Below are 27,972 nucleotides of genomic sequence, written 5' to 3' on the forward strand. Positions count from 1 at the left end.
TATAGAAACACAGAGGGACCTAGGTGTGCAAGTCCACAAATCCTTGAAGGTGGCAACACAGGTGGAGAAGGTGGTGAAGAAGGCATATGATATGTTTGCCTTTATAGGACGGGGTATAGAGTATAAAAGCTGGAGTCTGATGATGCAGCTGTATAGAACGCTGGTTAGGCCACATTTGGAGTACTGCGTCCAGTTCTGGTCGCCGCACTACCAGAAGGACGTGGAGGCATTGGAGAGAGTGCAGAGAAGGTTTACCAGGATGTTGCCTGGTATGGAGGGTCTTAGCTATGAGGAGAGATTGGGTAGACTGGGGTTGTTCTCCTTGGAAAGACGGGGAATGAGGGGAGATCTAATAGAGGTATACAAGATTATGAAGGGTATAGATAGGGTGAACAGTGGGAAGTTTTTTCCCAGGTCGGAGGTGACGATCACGAGGGGTCACGGGCTCAAGCTGAGAGGGGCGAAGTATAACTCAGACATCAGAGGGACGTTTTTTACACAGAGGGTGGTGGGGGCCTGGAATGCGCTGCCAAGTAGGGTGGTGGAGGCAGGCACGCTGACATCGTTTAAGACTTACCTGGATAGTCACATGAGCAGCCTGGGAATGGAGGGATACAAACGATTGGTCTAGTTGGACCAAGGAGCGGCACAGGCTTGGAGGGCCGAAGGGCCTGTTTCCTGTGCTGTACTGTTCTTTGTTCTTTGCGCCCCTCATTATTTTACTGACCTCTGTAAGATAACCCTTCAGCCTTCTACACTCCAGTGAAAAAAGTCCCAGTCTATCCAGCCTCCCCTTATAATTCAAACCATCAAGTCCCGGTAGCATCCTAGTAATCTTTCCTGCACTCTTTCTTGTTTAATAATATCCTTTCTATAATAGGGTGAGCAGAACTGTACACAGTATTCCAAGTGTGGCCTTACCAATGTCTTGTACAACTTCAACAAGATGTCCCAACTCCTGTTTTCAATGTTTTGACCATTGAAACCAAGCATGCTGAATGTCTTCCTCACCACTCTGTCCACCGGTGACTCCACGTTCAAGGAGCTATGAACATGTACCCCTAGATCTCTTTGTTCTGTAACTCTCCCAACGCCCTACTATTAAGTCCTGCCCTGGTTCAATCTACCAAAATGCATCACCTCGCATTTATCCAAATTAAACTCCATCTGCCATTCATCAGCCCACTGGCCCAATTGATCAAGATCCCTTTGCAATCTGAGATAACCTTCACTGTCCACTATGCCACCAATCTTGGTGTCATCTGCAAACTTACCAACCATGCCTCCTACATTCTCATTCAAATCATAAATATAAAATGACAAATAACAGTGGACCCAGCACTGACCAGAGGCACACGGCTGGTCACTGGCCTCCAGTTTGGAAAACAACTCTCTACAACCACCCTCTGGCTTCTGTTAGAAAGCCAATTTTGTATCCATTTAGCTACCTCACCCTGGACCCCGTGAGATTTAACTTAATGCAACAACCTACTATGTGATACCTTGTCAAAGGCCTTGCTAAAGTCCATGTAGACATCATCAACCGCACTGCCCTCATCTACTTTCTTGGTTACCGCTTCAAAAAACTCAATCAAATTTATGAGACATGATTTTTCACACTCAAAGCCATGCTGACCGTCCCTAATCTGTCCTTGCCTACATAAATGCCTGTAAATCCTGTCTCTCAAAATACTTTCCAACAACTTACCCACCACAGATGTGAGGCTCACTGGCCTGTAGTTTCCAGGCGTTTCCCTGCAGCCCTTTTTAAACAAAGGCACAACATTTGCCACCTCCAATCTTCAGGCACCTCACCTATGACTATCAATGATTCAAATATCTCTGCTAGGGGACCCACAATTTCCTTCCTAGCCACCCATTGAGAATTGTAAATGTTACACCCTTGTTCAAAAAAAGGTCAAATGTGGAGATGCCGGCATTGGACTGGGGTGGACACAGTAAGCAGCCACACAACTTAAAAAGCATGGTTAGCAACTATAAAGCGCATCAAGGTAGATAAATCCCCGGGACCTGATGAAGTGTATCCCAGGACATTGTGAGAGGCTAGGGAGGAAATTGCAGGTCCGCTAGCCTAGATATTTGAATCATCGATAGTCACGGGTGAGGTGCCTGAAGATTGGAAAGTGGCAAATGTTGTGCCTTTGTTTAAAAAGGGCTGCAGGGAAAATCCTGGGAACTACAGGCCAGTGAGCCTCACATCCGTAGTGGGTAAATCGTTGGAAGGTATTTTGAGAGACAGGATCTAAAGAACAAATAACAGTACAGCACAGGAAACAGGTCCTTCGGCCCTCCAAGCCTGTGCCGCTCATTGGTCCAACTAGACCATTCGTTTGTATCCCTCCATTCCCAGACTGCTCAAGTGACTACCCAGGTAAGTCTTAAACGATGCCAGCGTGCCTGCCTCCACCACCCTACTTGGCAGCGCATTCCAGGCCCCCACCACTCCGTGTAAAAAACGTCCCTCTGATATCTGAGTTATACTTCGCCCCTCTCACCTTGCGCCCGTGACCCCTTGTGACCTGGGAAAAAGCTTCCCACTGTTCACCCCATCTATACCCTTCATAATTTTGTACACTTCTATTAGGTCTCCCCTCATTCTCCGTCTTTCCAGGGAGAACAAGCCCAGTTTACCCAATCTCTCCTCATAGCTGAGACCCTCCATACCAGGCAACATCCTGGTAAACCTTCTCTGCACTCTAAAGCCTCCACGTCCTTCCGGTAGTGCGGCGACCAGAACTGGACGCAGTACTCCAAATGTGGCCTAACCAGCGTTCTATACAGCTGCATCATCAGACTCCAGCTTTTATACTCTATACCCCGTCCTATAAAGGCAAACATATCATATGCCTTCTTCACCACCTTCTCCACCTGTGTTGCCACCTTCAAGGATTTGTGGACTTGCACACCGAGGTCCCTCTGTGTTTCTATACTCTTGATGGCTCTGCCATGTATTGTATAATTCCCCCCTACATTAGTTCTTCCAAAATGCATCACTTCGCATTTATCTGGATTAAATTCCATCTGCCATTTCTCCGCCCAATTTTCCAGCCTATCTATATCCTGCTGTATTTTCCGACAATGTTTATCGCTATCCGCAAGTCCAGCCATCCGGAAAAGTGCTGATAACACCAGTTACACCTTCTTCCAAATCATTTATATATATCACAAATAGCAGAGGTCCCAGTACAGAGCCCTGCGGAACACCACTGGTCACAGACCTCCAGCCGGATAAAGACCCTTTGACTGCTACCCTCTGTCTCCTGTGGCCAAGCCAGTTTTCTACCCATCTAGCCACCTCTCCTTGTATCCCATGAGCCTTAACCTTCTTAACCAACCTGCCATGAGGGACTTTGTCAAATGCCTTACTGAAATCCATATCGACGACATCCACGGCCCTTCCTTCGTCAACCGTTTTTGTCACTTCCTCAAAAAACTCCACCAAATTTGTAAGGCACGACCTCCCTCTTACAAAACCATGCTGTCTGTCACTAATGAGATTGTTCCGTTCTAAATGCGCATACATCCTGTCTCCAAAAATCCTCTCCAACAACTTCCCTACTACAGACGTCAAGCTCATTGGCCTATAATTACCCGGGTTATCCCTGCTACCCTTCTTAAATAACAGTATCACATTCGCTATCCTCCAATCCTCAGGGACCTCACCTGTGTCTAATGAAGAGACAAAGATTTCCGTCAGAGGCCCAGCAATTACATCTCGTCTCCCTGAGCAGTCTAGGATAGATGCCATCAAGCCCTGGGGATTTATCAGTTTTAATGTTACCTAAAAAATCTAACACTTCCCCCCTTGTAATGGAGATTCTCTCTAACAGGTCACCTTCCTCTGAGACACTCCCAGTGTTTTGGATCTGGTCCAGAGTTCTGCAGGCATTTAGAGACGCAAGGACTGATTAGGGACAGTCAGCATGGCTTTGTGAGTGGAAAATCATGTCTCACAAATTTGATTGATTTTTTGAAGGGGTAACCAAGAAGGTAGATGAGAGCAGTGCAGTTGACGTTGTCTACATGGACCTTAGCAAGGCCTTTGACAAGGTACCGCATGGTAGGTTGTTGCATAAGGTTAAATCTCACGGGATCCAGGGTGAGGTATCTAAATGGATACAAAATTGGCTTCTTGACAGAATGTGGAGATGCCGGCGTTGGATTGGGGTAGACACAGTAAGAGTTTTAACAACACCAGGTTAATGTCCAACAGGTTTATTTGGTAGCAGATACCATTAGCTTTCAGAGCGCTGCTCCTTCGTCAGATGGAGTGGAAATCTGCTCTCAAACAGGGCACAGAGACACAAAATCAAGTTACAGAATATTGATTAGAATGCGAACCTCTACAGCCAACCAGGTCTTAAAGATTGAATATGTCAGGTCTTAAAGATTAAAATATGTCAGTCTTGACAGAAGCCAGAGGGTGGTTGTAGAGAGTTGTTTTTCAAACTGGAGGCCAGTGACCAGCGGTGTGCCTCAGGGATCAGTGCTGGGTCCACTGTTATTTGTCATTTATATTAATGATTTGGATGAGAATATAGGAGGCATGTTTAGTAAGTTTGCAGATGACACTAAGATTGGTGGCATAGTGGACAGTGAAGAAAGTTATCTCCAATTGCAACGGGATCTTGATCAATTGGGCCAGTGGGCTGACGAATGGCAGATGGAGTTTAATTTAGACAAATGCGAGGTGATGCATTTTGGTAGATTGAACCAGGGCAGAACTTACTCAGTTAATGACAGGACGTTGGGGAGAGTTACAGAACAAAGAGATCTAGGGGTACATGTTCATAGCTCCTTGAAAGTGGAGTCACAGGTGGACAGAGTGGTGAAGGCGGCATTCGGCACACTTGGTTTCATCGGTCAGAACATTGAATACAGGAGTTGGAATGTCTTGTTGAAGTTGCACAAGACATTGGTAAGGCCGCACTTGGAATACTGTGTGCAATTCTGGTCACCCTATTATAGAAAGGATATTAAACTAGAAAGAGTGCAGAAAAGATTTACTTGGATGCTACCGGGACTTGATGGAGTTATGAGGGGAGGCTGGATAGACTGGGACTTTTTGCTCTGGAGCATAGAAGGCTGAGGGGTGATCTTATAGAGGTCTATAAAATAATGAGGGGCACAGATCAGCTAGTCAATATCTTTTCCCAAAGGTAGGGGAGTCTAAAGCTAGAGGGCATAGGATTAAGGTGAGAGGCGAGAGACACGGAAGTGTCCAGAGGGGCAATTTTTTCAGAGAGTGGTGAGTGTCTGGAACAAACTGCCAGAGGTAGTAATAGAGGCGGGTACAATTTTGTCTTTTAAAAAGCATTTAGACAGTTACATGGGTACGATGGGTAGAGGGGGATATGGGCCAAATGCAGGCAATTGCGATTAGCTTCGGGGTTTTTAAAAAAAGGCGACATGGACAAGTTGGGCCGAAGGGCCTGTTTCCATGCTGTAAACCTCTGACTCTATGACCACACCAGGTTAAAGTCCAACAGTTTTATTTGGAATCACGAGCTTTCAGAGCTCCTTCATCAGGTGAGTGGAGGTTGGTTCACAAACACAGCATATACAGGTGGAAAGATAAGCCAAGCGACTACAGGCCAGTCAGTTTAACCTCAGGAGTGGAAGGCTTTTAGAAAAAATAAAATGAAACTTAAGTCACTTGATTTGGATGTGAACATACAAAGCATGGCTAGCAAGTTTGCGGATGATACTAAATTAGGAGGTATCGGGATAGCGAAAAAGGTTATCAAAAATTACAGGGGAATCTTGATCAGTTAGGGAAGTGGGCCGAGGATTGGCAAATTGATTTCAATAAGTGAGAGGTGTTGCATTTTGGAAAGTCAAACCAGGCTAGGACTTATACAGTGACTGGTGGGCCCTGGGGAGTGTTCAGGAACAGAGGGACCTAGGAGTAAAAGTACATAGTTCATTGAAAGCCACGTCACAGATAGACAGAGTGGTGAAAAGGCGTTTAGCACACCGGCCTTCATCAGTCAGGGCATTGAGTATAAGTGTTGGGACATTATGTTGCAGCTGTACAAGTCATTGGTGAGGCCACACTTGAGTAGTAAGTTTGCGGACGACACAAAGGTTGGTGGATTTGCGGATAGCGATGAGGACCATCTGAGGATACAGCAGGATATAGATCAGTTGGAGACTTGGGCGGAGAGATGGCAGATGGAATTTAATCCGGACAAAGGTGAGGTAATGCATTTTGGAAGGTCTAATACAGATAGGAAATATACAGTAAATGGCAGAACCCTTAAGAGTATTGATAAGCAAAGGGATCTAGGTGTACAGGTACACAGGTCACTGAAAGTGGCAATGAAGGTGGAGAAGGTAGTCAAGAAGGCATACGGCATGCTTGCCTTCATTGGCCGGAGCATTGAGTATCAAAATTGGCAAGTCATGTTGCAGTTTTATAGAGCCTTAGTTAGGCCGCACCTGGAATATAGTGTTCAATTCTGGTCGCCACACTACCAGAAGGATGTGGAGGCTTTGGAGAGGGTACAGAAAAGATTTATCAGGATGTTGCCTCGTATGAAGGGCATTAGCTACGAGGAGAGGTTGGAGAAACTTGGTTTGTTCTCACTGGAGCGATGGAGGTTGAGAGCGAACTGATAGAAGTCTACAATATTATGAGAGACATGGACAGAGTGGATAGTCAGAAGCTTTTTCCTAGGGGGGGAAGAGTCAATTACTAGGGGGCACAGGTTTAAGGTGCGAAGGAGGGACAAGGTTTAAAGGAGATGTGCGAGGCAGATTTTTTACACAGAGGGTGGTGGGTGCCTGGAACTCGTTGCCGGGGGAGGTAGTGGAAGCGGATACGATAGTGACTTTTAAGGGGCGTCTTGACAAATACATGAATAGGATGGGAATAGAGGAATATGGTCCCCGGAAGGGTGGAGGGTTTTAGTTGAGTCAGGCAGCATGGTCGGTGCAGGCTTGGAGGGCCGAAGGACCTGTTCCTGTGCTGTAATTTTCTTTGTTCTTATTGTGTACAGTTTTGGTCACTCTGTTTAAGGAAATTCATTGATAAACTGGAAAGACTGCAAAGAGGATTTACGAAGATGTTGCCAGGACTAACGGGCCTGAGTTATAGGGAGTGGTTGGCCAGGCTAGGATTTTATTCCTTGGAAGTAGGAGAATGAAGGATAACCTTATTGAGATGTATAAAATCATGGGGGGCAGAGATAGGATGACGCACAATCTTTTTCCCAGGGAAGGGGAATTGAAAACTGGAGGGCATAGGTTTAAGGTGAGAGGGGAAAGATATAAAAGAGACCCGAGGGGCATCTTCTTCACACAGAGGATGATGCGTATATGGTATGAGCTGCCAGCAAAAGAGGCAGGTACAATAGCAACATTTAAAAAGCATTTGGATAAGTTCGTGGATGGGAAAAGATTAGAGTGATATGGCCAAAGCAGGTAGTGGTATTGGAAGTTTTGAAAACATTAAGGTGGACAAGTCCCCAGGGCCAGATGGAGTCTATCCTAGAATACTGAGAAGGGCAAGGGAAGAAATTGCTGAGGCCTTGGCCAAAATCTTTGTATCCTCTTTAGCCAGGGGCGAGTTACCAGAGGATTGGAGAGTAGCCAACATTGTGCCTCTACAAGAATGGCAGAAGAGACAATCTGGGAAATTACAGGTCTGTGAGCCTCACCTCAGAGGTGTGGAAATTATTGGAGAAGGCTTTTAGGGACAGGATGTACTCACATCTGGGAGAGAATAGGCTTATTAGCAATATGCAGCATGGTTTGTGAAGGGGAGGTCATGCCTCAAATGTGATTGAGCTATTTGAGGAAGTGGCAAGAAAAATTGACCAGGGCAGGGGATGTTGGATACATGGACTTACTTCAGTAAAACCTTCAATAAAAGTCCTTACAGCAGGCTGATACAGAAGGTGAAGTCATATGGGATGTGAGGTGAGCTGGTAAGATGGATACAAAACTGGATTGGGCATAGAAAGCAGGGAGTGTAGCAGTGGAAGGGTACTTTTCTAACTGGAGGTCTGTGACAAACGGTGTTCCACAGGATGAGTGCTGGGGCCTCTGTTGTTTGTAATATATATATATATATATAAATGATTTGGAGGAAAATGTAGGTGGTCTGATTAGTAAATGTGCTGATGATACAAAAGTTGGGGGAGTAGCAGATAATGAGGAGGATTGTCAGAGGATACAGCAGGATATAAATCAACTGAAGACCTCAGCAGAAAGGTGGCAGATGGAATTTAACCCGGACAAATGTGAGGTGCTGTGATTTGGAAGGTCTACTGCAGAAGGAAAGTATACAGTAAATGGCAGAGCCTTTAGAAATATTAGCATACAGAGGAATCTAGGTGTACAGATCCACAGTTTCCCGAAGGTGGTAACTCAGGTGGACAAGGTGCCAAGGCGGCGTATGGCATGCTGGCCTTCATCGGTCGGGGCGTTGAGTATAGGAATTGAAAATCATGTTGCAGCTGTATAAGATTTTAGTTAGGCCGCATTTAGAGTATTGTGTACAATTCTGGTCGCCACACTACCGGAAGGATGTTGATGCATTGGAAGAGATTTACCAGGATGTTGCCTAGTTTGGAGGATATGGACTATGAAGAAAGGTTGAACAAACTTGGATTGTTTTCATTGGAACTTCGGAGGATATGGGGGGACCTGATAGAGGTTTACAAAATGATAGGCTTGGATAGAGTGGATAGGCAGAGTCTTTTTCCCAGGGTCAAAGGGTCAATTACTTGGGGACATAGAGTGAGAGGGAGAAAGTTTAAAAGAGATGTATGGGGCAGATTTTTTCAGACGGTGGTGAATACCTGGAACGCACTGCAGGTGGTGGTGGTGGAAGCAGATTCTATAACAATGTTCTTGAGTCATCTGGATAGATACATGAATAGGCAGGGAATAGAGGGATATGGACCACAGAGAGGCATCCGTGTCCCCACAGACTTGGTGGGCTGAAGGGCCTGTTCCTGTGCTGCACTGCTCTTTGTTCAAACGCAGACAATTGGGACTAGCTGTGACGCAGCAGTGCTAACCACTGTGCCACCCAAGAGGTTAAGGATGTTTGATTATCCTTTTCAGAAGGTAACAGAGAAGGTTGATGAGGGTAATACTGTATTTATGGTGTACACAGACTTCCAAAAGGCAACTGGTAAAGTGCCACAGGATAGACTTGTACAGAAGGTGAGACACACAACAACATGGATATGAAATTGGTTGAGTGACAGAACAGAGTAGTCAATGGTAGATTTTTAAACTGGAGGAGGATTTATAGCGCAGTTCCAAGGATTGGTATTAGGACCTCCTGCTCTACCTGAGATATATGAATAGAACCATAGAAAATAGCAGGGGGAAGGCATTCGGCCTTCGAGCCTGCTCCACCATTCACTATGATCATGGCTGATTACCCAGCTCAATAGCCTAATCCAACCTCTCGCACCCCTGCCTCCAAAATCCTTTGATATCCTTCATCCCAGGAGCTGTATCTAACTCCTCCCTTCTTGAAAACATACAATGTTTTGGCCTCAACTGCTTTCTGTGGTAGCAATTTCTACAAGCTCATCGCTCACTGGGAGAAGCAATTTCTCCTGATCTCTGTCCTAAAAGATTTTTACCTGTATCCTCAAGGCTATGACCCGTTGTATTAGACACCCCTGCAATTCGGAACATCCTTCATGCATCCACCCTGTCTCGTCCTGTTACAAACAGGTTTCGAGGAAATTGTCCCTCATTCTCACGAAGTCCAGCGAATATAAGTCTAACCGACTCAATCTCTCCTCATACGCCAGTCCTGCCATCCCAGCAATCAATCTGGTAAACCTTCTTTGTACTCCTTCCATAGCAAGAACATCCTTCCTCAGATAAGGAGAGCAACATTGCACACAATATTCTAGGTATTCACCAAGGTTCTGCATAATTGCATCAAGACCTCTCTGCTCCTGTATGCGAATCCTCGAGCGATAAAGACCAACATTCCATTTGCGTTCTTTAATGCCTGCTGCACCTGCATGCTTACCTTCAGTAACTGGCGTATGAGGACACCCAGATCTCATTGCACATTCCACCCTCTCAATTTATAGCCAGACAATCTGCCTTCCTGTTTTTGCTACCAAAGTAGATGACCTCACATTTATCCAGATTATATTGCATCTGCCATGCATTTGCCCACTTACTCAATTTGTCCAAATTAAACTGAAGCATATCTGTATCTCCCTCATAGCTCACCCTCCAACCCAGCTTCTCATCTGTAAATCTGGAGATGTTACATTTAGTTCCCTCATTAAATCATCAATATATATTGCATATAGCTGAGGTCCTAACACCAATCCCTGCGGTACACCACTCACAAATTGGATAGAATTTTTTGAGGAGGTAACTAAGTGTGTTGATGAAGGTAGGGCAGTTGATGTCATATACATGGATTTTAGTAAGGTGTTTGATAAGGTCCCCCATGGTCGGCTTATGATGAAAGTGAGGAGGTGTGGGAAACAGGGAAAGTTGGCCGATTGGATAGGTAACTGGCTGTCTGATCGAAGACAGAGGGTGGTGGTGGATGGAAAATTTTCGGATTGGAGGCAGGTTGCTAGCGGAGTGCCGCAGGGATCAGTGCTTGGACCTCTGCTCTTTGTGATTTTTATTAATGACTTAGAGGAGGGGGCCGAAGGGTGGATCAGCAAATTTGCTGATGACACCAAGATCGGTGGAGTAGTGGATGAGGTGGAGGGCTGTTGTAGGCTGCAAAGAGACATAGATAGGATGCAAAGCTGGGCTGAAAAATGGCAAATGGAGTTTAACCCTGATAAATGTGAGGTGATTCATTTTGGTAGGACTAATTTAAATGTGGATTACAGGGTCAAAGGTAGGGTTCTGAAGACTGTGGAGGAACAGAGAGATCTTGGGGTCCATATCCACAGATCTCTAAAGGTTGCCACTCAAGTGGATAGAGCTGTGAAGAAGGCCTATAGTGTGTTAGCTTTTATTAACAGGGGGTTGGAGTTTAAGAGCCGTGGGGTTATGCTGCAACTGTACAGGACCTTGGCGAGACCACATTTGGAATATTGTGTGCAGTTCTGGTCACCTCACTATAGGAAGGATGTGGAAGCGCTGGAAAGAGTGCAGAGGAGATTTACCAGGATGCTGCCTGGTTTGGAGGGTAGCTCTTATGAGGAAACGTTGAGGGAGCTAGGGCTGTTCTCTCTGGAGCGGGGGAGGCTGAGGGGAGACTTAGAGGTTTATAAAATGATGAAGGGGATAGATAGAGTGAACGTTCAAAGACTATTTCCTCGGGTGGATGGAGCTATTACAAGGGGGCATAACTATAGGGTTCGTGGTGGGAGATACAGGAAGGATATCAGAGGTAGGTTCTTTACGCAGAGAGTGGTTGGGGTGTGGAATGGACTGCCTGCAGTGATAGTGGAGTCAGACACTTTAGGAACATTTAAGCGGTTATTGGATAGGCACATGGAGCACACCAGGATGATAGGGAGTGGGATAGCTTGATCTTGGTTTCAGATAAAGCTCGGCACAACATCGTGGGCCGAAGGGCCTGTTCTGTGCTGTACTGTTCTATGTTCTATTGCCTGCCACTCAAAAAAAAAAACTTATTTTTTCCTACCGTCTCCTAGAATCACTACAGTGCAGAGAAGGCCATTCGTCCCATTGAGTCTGCACCAACTCTTACAGTATCTTACCCAGGCCTCTCCCCCACCCTACATTTCCCATGGCTAATCTTCACTTCTTGGGAAACTAATCCATTTTTTCTGTGGGAGGAAACCGAAGCACTCGGAGGAAACCCGTGCAGACATAGGAGAACGTGAAAACTCCATAGAAACAGTCACCCAAGGCCGGAATTGAAACCAGATCCCTGGAGCAGTGAGGCAGCAGTGCTAACAACTGTGCCACATGCCACCCAACTGTCTGCCAACCAGTTTTCCATCCATCCCAACACACTACCCCCAATCCCATGCACTTCAATTTTACACACTAATCTCTTATGTGGAACTTTGTCAAGAACCTTCTGAAATCCAAATAAACCACATCCACTGGCTCCCCCTCATCAACTCGACTAGTTACATCCTCAAAAGAATTCCAGTAAATTTGTCAAGCATGATTTTGATTTCCCTTTCTGTAACTTCATTGCAGTGTTAATGTGGGCCTATTTGTGACAAATAGACTTTTTAAACTTTACTTTCATAAATCCATGCTGACACTGTTTTCCAAGCGTTTACAATGAAATCTTTGATAATGGATTCTAGAATTTTACCCCCTTCTGATATTAGGCTTTCTGGTCTATAATTGCCAGTTTTCTCTGTCGCCCTTTTTAAATAATACGGTTACATTACTACCCTCCGATCTGTAGGAACTGTTCCAGAGTCTATAGAATCTTGGAAGATGAGCACCAAGGCACCCACTACTTCTTGTGCCACTTCCTTAAGTACTCTGGGATGTAGATTATCAGGTCTTTGGGATTTTTCGGCCTTCAATCCCATCAGTTTCCCCAACACAATTTCTCTACTGATACAGATTTCCTTCAGGTCCTCCCGCTCACTAAATCCTGTGATCACCAAAGTTTTTGTACCTTATGTGTGCCCTTCTTTGTGAAGGCAACCATTTAATTGGTCAGCCATTTACTGTCGCCAATTATAAATTCTCCTGTTTTGAACTGTAAGGGACCTACATTTGTCTTCACCAATCTTTTTCTCTTCACATACCTATAGAAACCTTTACATCAGTCATGTTCCCCGCATGCTTACCCTCGCACTCTATTTTCTCCTTCTTAATCTGTCCCTTGGTCCTCCTTTGCTGAATTCTAAACTGCTCCCAACCCTCAGGGCTGTTGGTTTTTCTGGCCACTTTGTGCACCTCTTCCTTAGATCTAATACTATCTCTAATTTCCCTTGTAAGCCATAGTTTGGCCACCTTTCCCATTTTAGCTTTGTGCCAAAACAAACGATTATTGCAGTTGACCCATCCGCTCCTTGAATGGCTGCCATTGCCTATTCACCATCATACCCTTAACTAACATTTCCCAATCCATAATAGCTGACTTGTGCCTCATTAACATTGTAGTTTCCATTACTAAGATTCAGGACCCTAGTCTCAGAGTAAAATACATCACTCTCCATCTGGATGAAGAACTCTATCATATTAATGACCTAGACCTACTCCTTAGAGAAGAAACATGATTAAAAGTATTCAAAATGATGCCACCACCGCGCGAGTGGAAGGTAACAAGCAAACTACCACTGACAAAATACTGCCTTTGGGCAGAACATAACAAAGAACAAAGAACAATACAGCACAGGAACAGGCCCTTCGGCCCTCCAAGCCCGCGCCGCTCCCCGGTCCAGGATTGAATCCTGAATCCAGGATCCCCGCCCAATTTTCCAGCCTATCTACATACCAATATCCTATCCACCGAGCTGTCCCTCACAGCTACGATGCTTTGTTCATTACAACCTATTAACTTACCCCCACCCCCCCATTCCAGACCATGTGATCTCCAGGGAGAGGCGAAAACCCAGAGTGAAAAACCCCAGGGCCAATATGGGGAAAAAAAAATCTGGGAAATTCCTCTCCGACCCCCTGAGGCGATCGAAACGAGTCCAGGAGATCACAATGGCCCCGATCGGAAAATGCTTCCCAACCCTAGTCATTTCCACTTCCACGAACACCATATGAATCCCCTGCCCCCGAGACAGGTTCCCAACTATCCGCAGTCTCACTCTGTACTGGCACCAGCAAGATGATCGTAGAATGAAGCCTTGAAACGAGAAACCAGGAACAATTAGCCCGCGCCGCTCCCTGGTCCAAACTAGATCACTCTTTTGTATCCCTCCATTCCCACTCCGTTCATATAGCTGTCTAGATAAGTCTTAAACGTTCCCAGTGTGTCCGCCTCCACCACCTTGCCCGGCAACACATTCCAGGCCCCCACGACCCTCTGTGTGAAATATGTCCTTCTGATATCTGTGTTAAACCTCCCCCCCTTCACCTTGAACCTATGACCCCTCGTGAACGTCACCACCGACCCGGGGAAAAGCTTCCCACCGTTCACCCTATCTATGCCTTTCATAATTTTATACACCTCTATTAAGTCTCCCCTCATCCTCCGTCTTTCCAAGGAGAACAACCCCAGTTTCCCCAATCTCTCCTCATAACTCAGCCCCTCCATACCAGGCAACATCCTGGTAAACCTCCTCTGTACTCTCTCCAAAGCCTCCACGTCCTTTTGGTAGTGTGGCGACCAGAACTGGACGCAGTATTCCAAATGCGGCCGAACCAACGTTCTATACATCTGCAACATCAGACCCCAACTTTTATACTCTATGCCCCGTCCTATAAAGGCAAGCATGCCATATGCCTTCTTCACCACCTTCTCCACCTGTGACGTCACCTTCAAAGATCTGTGGACTTGCACACCCAGGTCCCTCTGCGTCTCTACACCCTTTATGGTTCTTCCATTTATCGTGTAGCTCCTCCCTACATTATTCCCACCAAAATGCATCACTTCGCATTTATCAGGATTGAACTCCATCTGCCATTTCCTTGCCCAAATTTCCAGCCTATCTATATCCTTCTGTAGCCTCTGACAATGTTCCTCACTATCTGCAAGTCCTGCCAGTTTTGTGTCGTCCGCAAACTTACTGATCACCCCAGTTACTCCTTCTTCCAGATCATTTATATAAATCACAAACAGCAGAGGTCCCAATACAGAGCCCTGCGGTACACCACTAGTCACAGGCCTCCAGCCGGAAAAAGACCCTTCCACTACCACCCTCTGTCTTCTATGACCAAGCCAGTTCTCCACCCATCTAGCCACCTCCCCCTTTATCCCATGGGATCCAACCTTTTTCACTAGCCTACCATGAGGGACTTTGTCAAACGCTTTACTAAAGTCCATATAGACAATATCCACGGCCCTTCCTTCGTCAACCATTTTGGTCACTTCTTCAAAAAACACCACCAGGTTCGTGAGGCATGACCTCCCTCTCACAAAACCATGTTGACCATACATGGCAGGGAACCAGCAGCAGGTGAATTGCAGTGAGCTGGCACATCACGATGGGCCAAACAGCCTACTACAGTGCTGTAGCCATTCTACGCTTTTACAATAGTAAGCCAACTTAATTCAAAGCCTATAATCTTGTTAATGGAATCAATGTAGTATACTACAGAGTTAATACAGGTTAGACATTTGCATCAATAAATATTATTTCATAGTACGATATTTCATCTCTAAACCCTTTAACCCTTATAGTTAGAACAGGAGATCATATCCTAAGTAAGACAACTACAAAGAGTAACTGAACACAGTGCAGTAAACCTGCTTCGTTTGAAGCTAACAAGCAGTTAGCGATTAACTGAGGGGCATCAAGTCATGACAGATGCAGATATAGCTTTAACTAATCAATAAAGTGCATTGCACCATTACTTCACATTCAGCCTTCAATGTCCAAAATAGTATTAAAGTGGTAAAAAACCCAGTTCGGCATCTTTACAATAATGGGGAAGGTGGAATCGAGAACCATTTGGACAAAAGATTCAAAATAATTCGCTCGTCAGCTTTCTGTTTCAGTAATCAGTCTTTCGTACAGTCCCACTCCATACACTTGCCCTTCTACCAGACTCCACATTTGTAGGTACTTACAGTTGCTTCGACTAGCTAACAAACAATCCATATGGACACAAACATATTCAAAAATGTTAGAATTGTATTAGAAACCAAGGATTAACAAATCTCTGGGATGTAATTGGAAGATCTTATCACAGAGTAGAATACCCAATTGTTCATTTTTTTGGAAAGATTTCTGACCTTCAGTCATCTCAACATGTTTTACAACCAACAACCTGTGAAATGTAGCCACTGTTGTAATCTCAGAAATATGGCAGACTATGTATACACAGCAACCTCCCACACAGTCTCGTGTGTGACCAAGTCATGTATTCTGTATTGAATTATAAAAAATATTGCTCTTCGTCAAAATTGTGCCATGGGATCTCCTGCACCCAAAGAGCAGAACGGGCCTCAACATAATGACTAATCCACAAACAGCACGGCCGAGAGCAGCACTCCCTCACTGAACCTCAGGGGAAAGGACAGAGTGGATAGTCAGATGCTTGTTCATAGGGTAGAAAAGTCAAGTACTAGGGGACATAGGTTTAAGATGCGTAGGGAAAAGTTTAGAGGGATTGTGCGAGGCACTTTTTTTTTTTACAGAGGGTGGTAAATGTCTGGAACACACTGGCCAGGGAGGTGGTGGGAGCAGGTACATTAGCAGCATCTAGACAAATAAATGAATACGATTGGAAATGAAGGATATGGACTCCGTAAGTGCATACGGTTTTAGTGGGGAGACATGATTGGGGCAAGCTTGGAGGGCCGAAGGACCTGTTCCTCTGCTGTACTCTATTGTTTTTTTGAGTGTGCTACCAACTGGGACACAACTAACACTGAATATATTTTAAATTACAAGATATTTAAAATAATGTAAACAGCAGAATAATAAGAAATAAACAACTGCATAAAGTAAATCAAGTATAGTGAAAACTATACCCAGATGTGTGGGGGAGGCATTGTATCCACACTTGGAAAGTAAGTTGATTACCCATATCCTTCATCAGGTACAACTGAGGAACCACCCCACCCCCAGCGACCAGGCTATCCCATCCCCTCTCCAGTATTAAAACCATGCCCCCCACACCCCCAGCGACAAGGCTCACCAAATCCCCCCACCATGAGGCTTACATCTACCCCCACCCTCCCACCAACTGATGAGGCTCACCCTTCAACCTCCACCGCACAGAAGCAAGGTTAATCCCCATCCTGGGCAGCAACAAACCCCCTCCCCAACCGAGCACCAAGGCTAACCCACTGACCAACACCCCCCCCAACCAGGACCAAGGTTGTCCCCTAACCCTCCCCCACCCAGCATTGAGCCTTGCCTCCCTCAGCAACAATGCCTCATGCTGTCTGCCCAATGATGCTGCCCTCTCCTCTAATAGCCATTGCCCAACAGACCCCCCATATCTCTCAATCCTCCCCCCCCCCCCCTCAATATCTACCAACATCTACCTCAGTATTACACCAGTCAACAATTACATATATGCAACAAACATCTATCCTGGATATATTTATTATAAATTAAGGCTTCTAAAAACAATGGATAAAAGGAGAAGATGAAAACCCAGAATGTAATAGAATTCCATCGACTATTCAGACAGAAAAATCCAATTTTGGAACAACTTTGGGTCTTTAAACTACATGGAATGTAGCACAATTCCACACACTTAGCTGCTAGCATCATCAGTCTCAAATGATAGGCACCATCCTCACAAAACAGAATTGTACAAGCATTCCAGCTAATTAACACGTCAGATTTGTATGTATTGTAAACTCGACTGGATTCTTTAAGTAATCACTCGTATAGCATAGCATTTGATTGCCATGGACCGTGCTACACAAAACTGCAGGTGTTATTGCAATAAACTAAACCATATTGGCCCAAAGCCAGACCCCTGCACTGTGGCAGCAGTGAATGCAGCACCCAGCAACAGATAGGGCTGGATCATTCTCCCAGTGTGAACAACAGGCTCCTCCCCCACCCTGCACTGCACAATAGTGGCACATCTGCTCAGCTCTCAATGCAGCAGAGCTGGATCAGCAAACAGCAAAACAAGCACCATCTCCACCCAAACCAAATCTGTTTCAGTGCTTAAACTAAAGATACTGCAATTGTGAATGGCAAAGCAGTAAATAAATGCCAGCCCAACACTAGAAACACAATCAGCTGCACATACACAGCACTATCCTCCATTTGAGTGTCTCATTCTCTAGAACAAAGATAAAATTGCAAAGCAACAGGTTATGCCTCAGAACTACACATTCAAACTTTCACAATAGAGTATACCACGAGGAAACAATGTTCAAAAAAGCTACAGGACCTGGTAACTAAGTTGACGCTAATTGGGTTGGTCAGACACACTGCCATCAAAAATGTCACTAAAGGCTGCTCACTATTTTGGGAATGACCAGTTAACCTTTCCAAAACGATCCTGCTCGCGAGTGTACACTTTCAGCAATTCTGGACATAGCCTTTAATTTTATGTCAGTGCAAAGCACAAGGTGAAGCATTTGCAAATATCTTCAGCCAGAAGTGCCAAGTGGATGACCTATCTTGGCGTCCTCCTGATGGCAGTCGTCTGAAATTTGACTCACTCCATGTGATAGCAAGAAACGGCTTATGACATTGAATACAGCAATGGCTATGGACCCCAACAACATCCCATCTGCAGTAGCAGAAACTTGAACTGCAGACCAGTTACACCATTAGCCAAGCTGTTCCTGTACAGCGACAACACAGGCATCTATCAGATATGTCCAAAATTGCTCAGGTACATACAGTCCATTAAAAGTAGGACAAGTCAAATGCGGCTAGATACCACCCCCGTCTACTCTCAATCATGAGCAGCGTGATGGAAACTCTCACCAACAGTTCTACCAAATAGCATTTAACAACATTGTGTTCATCGATGCTCAGTTTGAGTCCTACCGTGGCCACTCAGCTCCCACCTCATTACAAATTTAGTCCAAATACAGACAAAAGGGCAGAATTTCAGAGGTGAGGCAAGATTGATTGCCCTTGACAGCAAGACTTCATTTGGATAAGTGCGGCATCAAGGAACTCCAGCAAGTGTCAATGGGAAGAAGGAGAAAACTCTCCACTGATTGGAGTGACAGCTAGCACAAATTGGGTGGCACAATGGTTAGCACTGATACCCCAGCGCCAGGGCCCCGTGTGGGTTGCCTCCCACAATCCAAAGATGTGCAGGTTAGATAGATTAGCCATGGTTATAGAGTGGGACGGAGGGAGGGAGAGGTGAGCCTGGGCAAGATGCTCTGTCAGAGAGCTGGTGCGGACTCGATGGGCCAAATGGCCTCCTCCTGCGCTGTAGGGATCTATGAAATTGGAAGATGGCTGTGGTTGTTGGAGACCATTCATCTCAGCCAGAACATCATTGCAGGAGGTCCACCTAGGATCAAACATCCTCAGCTGCTTTACAAGTGACCTTACCCCCAGTACCAAGTCAGAAATGGGGACGTGCGCTGACAATTGCAGTGTTCAGTGCCATTTGCAACTCCTCAGATATTAAAGCACTCTGTAAGCCCATGCAGCAAGACATGGACAACTTTCAGACTTGGCTAAGGATAGACAGTTTCCAACAAGAGAAAATCTAAACATCTTCCCTTGACATTCAACAGAATTACCATTGCTGAATCATCATCATAAGTGTTATAACCAGCCATATAAATACTGCAGCTACAAGGACAGGTCATAGGCTGAGAATTGTGACACAAACAATTGGCCTCCCAAATCCCCAAAGCTGGGTCTACCACCTACAAGGCACCAGTCAGGAATGCGATGGAATACTCTCCATTTTTGCCTAGATGAGTGCAGCTCCAAATTATTCATGCCTCGACACCATCCACGGCAGAGCAGCCCTTGACCCATCTACCACCTTAAATATTCACCATTCCACCACTGACAGACAGTGCCAGCAGTATGTACACTAGATGCACTGCAGGCTCCTTCTACCACCTAGAAGACATTGCACGATCCCCTTGGTCGTTCATCATCCGGACTTGGAACTATCTCACTGTTGCCGGGTAAAAATTCCAGAACTCTCATCCTAACTCTCATCCTATTCCTAACTCTCATCGTAGCTGTGAGGGACAGCTCAGTGGATAGGATATTGGTATGTAGATAGGCTGGAAAATTGGGCGGGGATCCTGGATTCAGGATTCAATCCTGGACCGGGGAGCGGCGCGGGCTTGGAGGGCCGAAGGGCCTGTTCCTGTGCTGTATTGTTCTTTGTTCTTTGTTCTAACAGCACTGTGGTATATGCTCAGAGGTGATTCGGAGAGCAGCACACCATCAACAAGGGTAATTAGGGATGTACAATACATGCTAACCTTGCCAGCAATGCTCACATTCCAAGAACAAGTAAAAGAAAATTCTGTTCAGGCAAGTAGGCCAAGTGTTAGCAAATGGCACAGATGTCTTTGACAGAAGGATTTTGGGAAAAGGTCAATGAGAGGATGCTTGAGCAAGTGGACATATTTTCATTTACGAAGAGGACACAAGATCACAGTACCAGTTGTGTAGAACAAAGACTACATAGCCAGAATTTGGGGTCGGGTGTTATGTATTGGATATCAATTCAGTGTATTGTATTTGTAAATTAAGAAATCTGACAAGATGCAAAATGTGATTTTTTTTAAAAAACATAGCATCGAGATTTCTGCCAAACTATTCCACAAATCTCTCCAACAAGTACAGAAAGGGGACAAATGTCTCTATTACTTTAAAATTTCCTAAATAATGAAATCAGCAGTGCAATGACAATGTTATAGTAACAGACTACATTAGACTATCACATGGGTGGCAGTTCAAGCTGTTTTCCAAAAATGTTGCTTATACTGAATGCCATCATTTCAGAACGAAAGATTTTCTAAAATGGTGCAAGGCTGCTCAAGCCTGTGATCTCCAGCAAGTGGCACTGAACTGGGAGTACAACAATGGACTGCATTCTATACTGCTACCCCTGCTCTACAGATAGCAGAATACCTCATAACTTGCAGCTTAGATGAGAGAGAAGGTGTGGAAACATGGGGAATTTGAACATTAACTAGATCAACATTATACAGTGCTTGTAATGCAGTAAACATCCCAAGGTGCTTTACAGAAACTGAAAAAATTGACACCGAGGCAAAGGAGGAAACATTAGCATGGGCAGCCTCGGTCGAAAGATGAATGTTAAAGAGGGTCTTAAAAGATGGAAAGATTAGGGTAGGAATATAATAATTTCGTAAGAAATAACTCAAACTAAACCACAATAAAATGGATTGAGCATTTTCCATGACATCACTCAGAACCATTTGCATTATTCCAGAGGGACTATCAGATACATTTACGCAGAGCATCTGATGCAGCCCTGCCTTTATTCAGGGCAGTGCCAATTTTCAAAGCTTTTATATCAGGGTGCTACATTAACAGTCAATTATAACCAATTGTTGTATTATAATTTCCTGCTGAAGTTTAGAATTGAATTTCTCCATTTCCACCACAATGACTTCATCAGCAGCAGATAACAGTTACACTGAGGATACCAACGCAGAAGCACCGGGTAACATGAGCAGCACATTACAAATGGGTAAGATACTAGAAACACAGTAGCAAAATTAAGCCAGAGTGAGACAGCTCATCAGGGGTCAAAATAAAGTAAGGGTTTTATGTGCACGCAAGTAACAAGCAAGGGGCTAAATGATCCCTTAGTGTCAAGGGGCTAGCACAGTAAACACGTAGGATATGGGGATAGGGCCTGGGTGAGATTGCTGGTGGTCTAGGCTCAATGGGCAGAATGGCCTCCTGCACTGTAGGGATTCTAGGATTCGTTCTATGATAAACATGTAATTGACAACACACGAATGGCAGAGATGCCCAGTAAGACCATAAAATAGGAACAGGAGGAGGCCATTCAGCCCTTTGAGTCTGCTCCACCATTCAATAAGATTATGGCTGATCTTACCAATCCACTTTCCCGCCATAACCTTTAACTCCCCTAATAATCAAAACCTACTGATCTCTGCCTTGGAAATGTTCCGGCCTCCACAGCTTCCTGGGGTAAAGAATTCCTAAGATTCACCAGTTTTTGAGAGAAGAAATTCATCCTCAAATCTATCTTCAATGAGCACCTCCTCACCATTCTCCTGCCCCTTATTCTGTGACTATGCCCTCTGGTCCTACATTCTCCCATAAGTGGACACATCCTCCCAACGTTTACCCTACTTAACCCTTAAAAATCTTAAATGTTTCAATCATGTCACCTCTCATTCTTCTGAACTCCAAGGAGTACAGAGCCATGCTGTTTAATCTTTCCTCATATGGCAATCCCTCCATACCAGGGATCATCCTAGTAAATCTCCTCCGTGCTGCCTCCAATGACAAGATATCTTTCCCCTAAATAAAGAGACCAAAACTGTACACAGCATTTTACATGTGGCCTCACTCGTACCTCCTGCAGTTACAGCAACACCTCTTTACTGTTATACTCCAGCCCCCTTGAAATAAAAGTCAGCATTCCATTTGCCTTTCCAATACCTTATGTCCCAATATGCTAGATTTGTGTTTGTGTTAGATTTTTCTGCAGTCTCTATTTAAATAATAATCCACCCTCTCATTCCAAAATGAACAATCTCACATTGAATTCCATTTGCCAATTTTTTCCCACTCACTCAACCTGTCAATACCTCTCTGCAAACTTTTTATATCCTCCTTATAACCTGCCTTCCCTCCCATCTCTATCATCCACAAACGTGGCCACAGTACACTCTGTTCCTTCTTCCAAATCATTAATATATATTGTGAAGAGCTGTGGTCCCAGCACTGATCTGTGGCACTCCACTGGTTACTGACCTCCAAGGTGAGAAGGACCTCCTTATCGTTTCCAGTTGGTTTGCCAATCTTCTAATCTTGCCAGAATATTACCTCCAGCAGCATGAGCTCCTATTTTGCACACTGGCCTTGTGTGTGGCACCTCATCAAATGCCTTTTGAAAATCCCAATATACAACATTGCCTGTCTCCTCTACCTACTCTGGCTGATACCTCCTCAAATAACTCGAGTAAGTCTGTCAGACGTGCTTTCCCCTCATTGGAACCTTTGTGTCTCTGTTTGATCAAATTATGACTTTCCAAATGCACTGCTGCTCTCTCAATCATCAATTCTAATATTCTTCCAATAACTGAAGTTAGGCTAACTGGCCTGTAGTTTCCTGCATATCGCCTCCTTCCCTTTTTGAGCAAGGGTACAAGGACATTTGCAGTTTTCCAATCCTTTGGCACATCCTGAATACAAGGATTTTTGGAAAATTACAACCAAATCATCCACGATTTCTGTCACTATCTCATTTAAGATTCTGGGGTACAAACCATCAGCTCAAGGAGAGTTGTCAGCCTTTAACCCCATCAAAAAGAAAGATAACTGACTCAGATGGTATCCGTCCCATAATACTTTGACATTTGCCAAATATCTGGATATGAGAAATGTGCCAAGGAGCAGCACAGCGGTTAGCACTGCTGCTTCACAGCGCCAGGGACCCAGGTTTGATTCCCAGCTTGGGTGACTGTGTGGAGTTTGCACATGTTCCCCGTGTCTGCATGGGTTTCCTTCGGGTGCTCCGGTTTCCTCCCACAGTCCAAAGATGTGCGGGTTGGGTTGATTGGCCATGCTAAATTGACCCTTGGCCTCTTTTTAGGTCAAACCGAGTAAACAAACTCAAATAAGTCAGGACAAAGTAAAAGGGATGTCAGGGGGATTAGCAGGGTAAATATGAGGGGTTACGGGAATAGGGCCTTGGGGGGGGGGGGGGGGGGAGGGATTGTTGTCAGTACAGACTCGATGGATTGAATGGCCTCCTTCTGCACTGTTGGAATTCTATGTGCCAAAGGACAGGAGAGTTGCAAATATTACACCTGTGTTCAAGAAAGGAAGAAAGGGGCATCATGAAACTAAAGGAAGCAAGCCGCTCTCAAATATAGATAAATTTCTCATGTGATTTTGCGATAAAATTAGGGACATTAGAAATTCAAGCTGAATTAGCTGGTGTAAGCCCATTCCCAATGGACCCCATCGCCCCTTCCCCCGCACTGGGGACCATTACCCCCCAACACTCACCCCTCTTCCCCCTCACTCACCTTCACCTCCCTCACGTCCTGCTTGCCGCCCTCGGGGTACCACTGCACGCGGACATAGCCTTTCTTGAGGGGCCGCTCCCGGCCAGCTCCCTCCTCATCCGTGTCCGAGCTCTCGCCGCTGCTCACCTCGCCGTGGATCAGGCCCACGATGCCGTGCCGCAGGGCCCCCTTGTAGGTGCCGGACACCAGGTCATCCACAAACAGGAGGCGCTGGCTGCCCGGGGCCGGGGACTGCGCGGGGGATGGTGCCGGAGAGGGAGAGACCGGGGCGGCAGGCCGCAGGGCAGTGTCCCCCGGCCCCGGGCTCAGCGGGCCCCCCGGCCCCGGGCTCCCCGGGCTCAGACTCCGTGGCTTTTCCGTCTCCGCCTCCATCGCCGCCGCTGCGAGAAGCCACTCGCGAGCCGTCGCCGTGCTGACGTGGACGCATACTGACGTCACAGCACACCTGACCAAACAGCCGCAGCCAATCACAATGCCCGGAGCCCAGAGTCAACCTCTGATTTGCCAATTCTCACAGCCAATCACAAAACTCGGTTACCGTGGGCGGGATAATAGGCGACACGGAGCCCCGCCCACACGAAGCCCCGCCCACAGAGTTCCGCCCCCACAAAGCCCCCCCCCCCACGGTGACCCCGTGTCACTTCCCTTCTTTGGGGCAACTTTTATTCCCTCTGCCCAAAGTGAGGCTTCGGGGTGGGTGCAGGGTGGCGCCGGGGAGGTGGGTGCAGGGTGGCACCGGGGAGGTGGGTGCAGGGTGGCGCCAGGGCGGGGGGTGGGTGCAGGGTGGCGCCAGGGCGGGGGGTGGGTTCAGGGTGGCGCCAGGGGGGGTGGGTGCAGGGTGGCGCCGGGGGTGGGTGCAGGATGGCGCCGGGTGGGTGCAGGGTGGCGCCGGGGGGGTGGGTGCAGGGTGGCGCGTGCAGGGTGGTGCCGGGGGGGTGGGTGCAGGGTGGCGCCGGGGAGTGGGTGCAGGGTGACACCGGGGGATGGATGCAGGGTGGCGCTGGGGGGTGGGTGCAGGGTGGCGCCGGGGGGTGGGTGCAGGGTGGCGCCGGGGGGGTGGGTGCAGGGTGGCGCCGGGGGGGTGGGTGGGTGCAGGGTGGCGCCGGGGGTGGGTGAGTGCAGGGTGGCGCCGGGGGGGTGGGTGCAGTGTGGTGCCGGGGTGTGGGTGCAGGGTGACACCAGGGAGTGGGTGCAGGGTGGCGCCGGGGGGTGGGTGTAGGGTGGCACCAGGGGGTGGGTGCAGGGTGGTGCCGGGGGGGTGGGTGCAGGGTGGCGCATGCAGGGTGGTGCCGGGGGGTGCGTGCAGGGTGGCGCGTGCAGGGTGGCGCCGTGGGGGGTGGTGCAGGGTGGCCCCGGGGGGGTGGGTGCAGGGTGGCGCCGGGGGGGTGGGTGGGTGCAGGGTGGCGCCGGGGGTGGGTGAGTGCAGGGTGGCGCCGGGGGGGTGGGTGCAGTGTGGTGCCGGGGTGTGGGTGCAGGGTGACACCAGGGAGTGGGTGCAGGGTGGCGCCGGGGGGTGGGTGTAGGGTGGCACCAGGGGGTGGGTGCAGGGTGGTGCCGGGGGGGTGGGTGCAGGGTGGCGCATGCAGGGTGGTGCCGGGGGGTGCGTGCAGGGTGGCGCGTGCAGGGTGGCGCCGTGGGGGGTGGTGCAGGGTGGCCCCGGGGGGGGGGGGGGGGGGTGGGTGCAGGATATCCCCGGGGTGGGTGCAGGGTGGCCTGGGTGGCCGTGCCTGGGGACAGAGACACCTTGAGGGCAGCAAGGGCTGATGGTGAGTGGCTGGGAGGGGAATTTACAGACAGGTGCCTGCTGCCTATGTCCTTCTGTAGATTTAATTTGAATTATTATTATTGTCACATGTATTATAGCACAGTAAGAAACCTCACAACATCCAGTTAAAGTCCTATTGGTTTATTTGGTCGCATGAGCTTTCGGAGCGCTGCTCCCTCATCAGGTCCTGATGAAAGCTTGTGCGACCAAATAAACCTATTTGGCTTTGATCTGGTGTTGTGAGACTCCTTACTGTGCCCACCCCAGTCCAATGTCAGCATCTCCACACCATGTATTAACATAGTGAAAAGTATTGTTTCTTGCACGCTATACAGACAAAGCATACCTTTCATAGAGAAGAAAATAAGAGAGTGCAGAATGTAGTGTCACAGTCATAGCTAGGGTGTAGAGAAAGATCAACTTAATGCGAGGTAGGTCTGATGTCGGCAGGGAAGAAGCTGTTCTTGAGTCGGCTGATACGTGACCTCAGACTTTTGTATCTTTTTCCCGACGGAGGAAGATGGAAGAGAGAATGTCCGGGGTGCGTGGGGTCCTTAATTATGTTGGCTGCTTTTCTGAGGCGGCAGGGAGCGTAGATGGAGTCAATGGATGGGAGACTGATTTGATTAATGAACTGGGCTTTGTTCACGACATTTTGTAGTTTCTTGCGGTCTTGGGCAGAGCAGGAGCCATACCAAGCAGTGATACAACCTGAAAGAATGCTTTCTATGTTGCATCTGTAAAAAACGTTGGTGAGAGTCATAGGGGACATGCCGAATTTCCTTAGCCTCCTGAGAAAGTAGAGGCATTGGTGGGCTTTCTTAACTAAAGCATCAGCCTGGAGGGAACCAGGACAGGGTGGGTGTGTCAATGACAAGGGGGCACAGGTTCAAGGTGAGAGGGGGAAAGTTTAAGGGAGATATACAGGGTACATTTTTCACACAGAGAGCGGTGGGTGTCTGGAACTCGCTGCCAGAGGTGGTGGTGGAGGCAGGCACATTAGCAACATTTAAGAGGCATCTGGATGGGTACATGAATAGGGAGGGAATAGAGGGATACGGACCGAGTAAGGGCAGAAGGTTTATTTAGTTAGGGCATCATGATCGGCACGGGCTTGAAAGGCCTGTTCCTGTGTTGTAATTTTCTTTGCTCTTTTTTCTATCCTTCCTAAAATATGATGATAAGAACTAATTGTGGCCTAACCAGAATGTATTAAAGTTTCAGCACAACTTCTCTGCTTTTGTACTCAGGAACAGAATCATAGAATCCTACAGTGCAGAAGGAGGCCATTTGGCCCATCAAGTCTGCACTGATCAGAATCCCACCCAGGCCTTCGCCTAGCTAGTCTCCCTGACATGAAGGGGCAATTTAGAATGGCCAATCAACCTAACCTACACATTTTTGGACTGTGGGAGGAAACCGGAGCACCCGGGGGAAACCCACGGAGACACGGGGAGAACGTGCAGACACCACACAGACAGTGACCCAAGCCGGGAATCAAACCTAGGTCCTGGCACTGTGAGACAGCAGTGCTAACCACTGTGCCACCATGCCAGAAGAGATAGGAGCAGGAGTAGTCCATACATCCCATCAAGTCTGCTTTGCCATACAATATGACCATGGTTAATCTTGTGCTTTAACCCCATTTTCCTGCCCACTCCCCATATCCTATGATGGAGACCAAAAATCTACCCCTGCCTTCAATATAGTCAATGATGGAACATACATCTGGCAGATGAACTTAGAGCTTGGATTAGTCCTAGGAACTACGATGTTGTTGCCATTACAGAGACTTGGTTAAGGGAAGGACAGGATTCGCAGCTTAACATTCCAGGATACAGATGTTTCAGGCAGGATAGAGGGGGATGTAAAAGGAGTGGGGGAGTTGCACTGCTGGTTAAGGAGAATATCACAGCAGAACTTCGGGAGGACACCTCAGAGGGCTCATACAGCGAGGCAATATGGGTAGAGCTGAGGAATAGAAAGGGTGCAGTCACAATGTTGGGAGTTTACTATAGGCCACCCAACTGCCAGCGGGAGATAGAGGAACAGATATGTAGGCAGATTTGGCAAGATGTAAAAGTACAGCGTTGTTTTGGTGGGAGATTTTAACTTCCCCGATATCGACTGGGACTCACTTAGTGCTAGGGCCATGGATGGGACAGAATTTGTAAGGAGCATCCAGGAGGGCTTCTTGAAACAGTATGTAGATAGTCCAACTAGGGAAGGGGCCATACTGGACCTGGTATTGGAGAATGAACTTGGCCAGGTGGTCGATGTTTCAGTAGGGGAGCAGTTCGGGAACAGTGACCACAATTCAGTAAGCTTTAAGGTACTGATGGATAAAGATGAGTGTAGTCCTCAAGTGAAGGTGCTAAATTGGGGGAAGGCTAATTACAACAATATTAGGCAGGAACTGAAGAATGTAGATTGGGGG

General features: G+C 47.0%; 1 protein-coding gene across 2 annotated transcripts in view; it reads right to left on the reverse strand.

Annotated features, from left to right (window-relative positions):
• The window catches only part of ube2o (ubiquitin-conjugating enzyme E2O), a 221,030-nt gene extending 196,830 nt beyond the window's left edge, over positions 1-24,200 (reverse strand). The window contains exons 1-2 of one of the 2 annotated variants that reach the window (XM_078225883.1): positions 24,109-24,200; positions 23,771-24,001 (exon numbers count right to left, since the gene is read on the reverse strand). Coding sequence is in view for 1 of the 2 variants with exons in the window: in XM_078225882.1 (XP_078082008.1) it covers positions 23,771-24,142 (372 nt within the window). In the remaining variant the exon portion in view is untranslated. Of the gene's footprint in view, positions 1-23,770 lie in introns of both variants that reach the window. The other variant, XM_078225882.1, reaches the window with a different exon arrangement.
• Positions 24,201-27,972: the final 3,772 nt, after the last annotated feature.

This window comes from Mustelus asterias, chromosome 12 (assembly GCF_964213995.1).
Source record: "Mustelus asterias chromosome 12, sMusAst1.hap1.1, whole genome shotgun sequence".
Taxonomy (NCBI): Eukaryota; Metazoa; Chordata; class Chondrichthyes; order Carcharhiniformes; family Triakidae; genus Mustelus; species Mustelus asterias.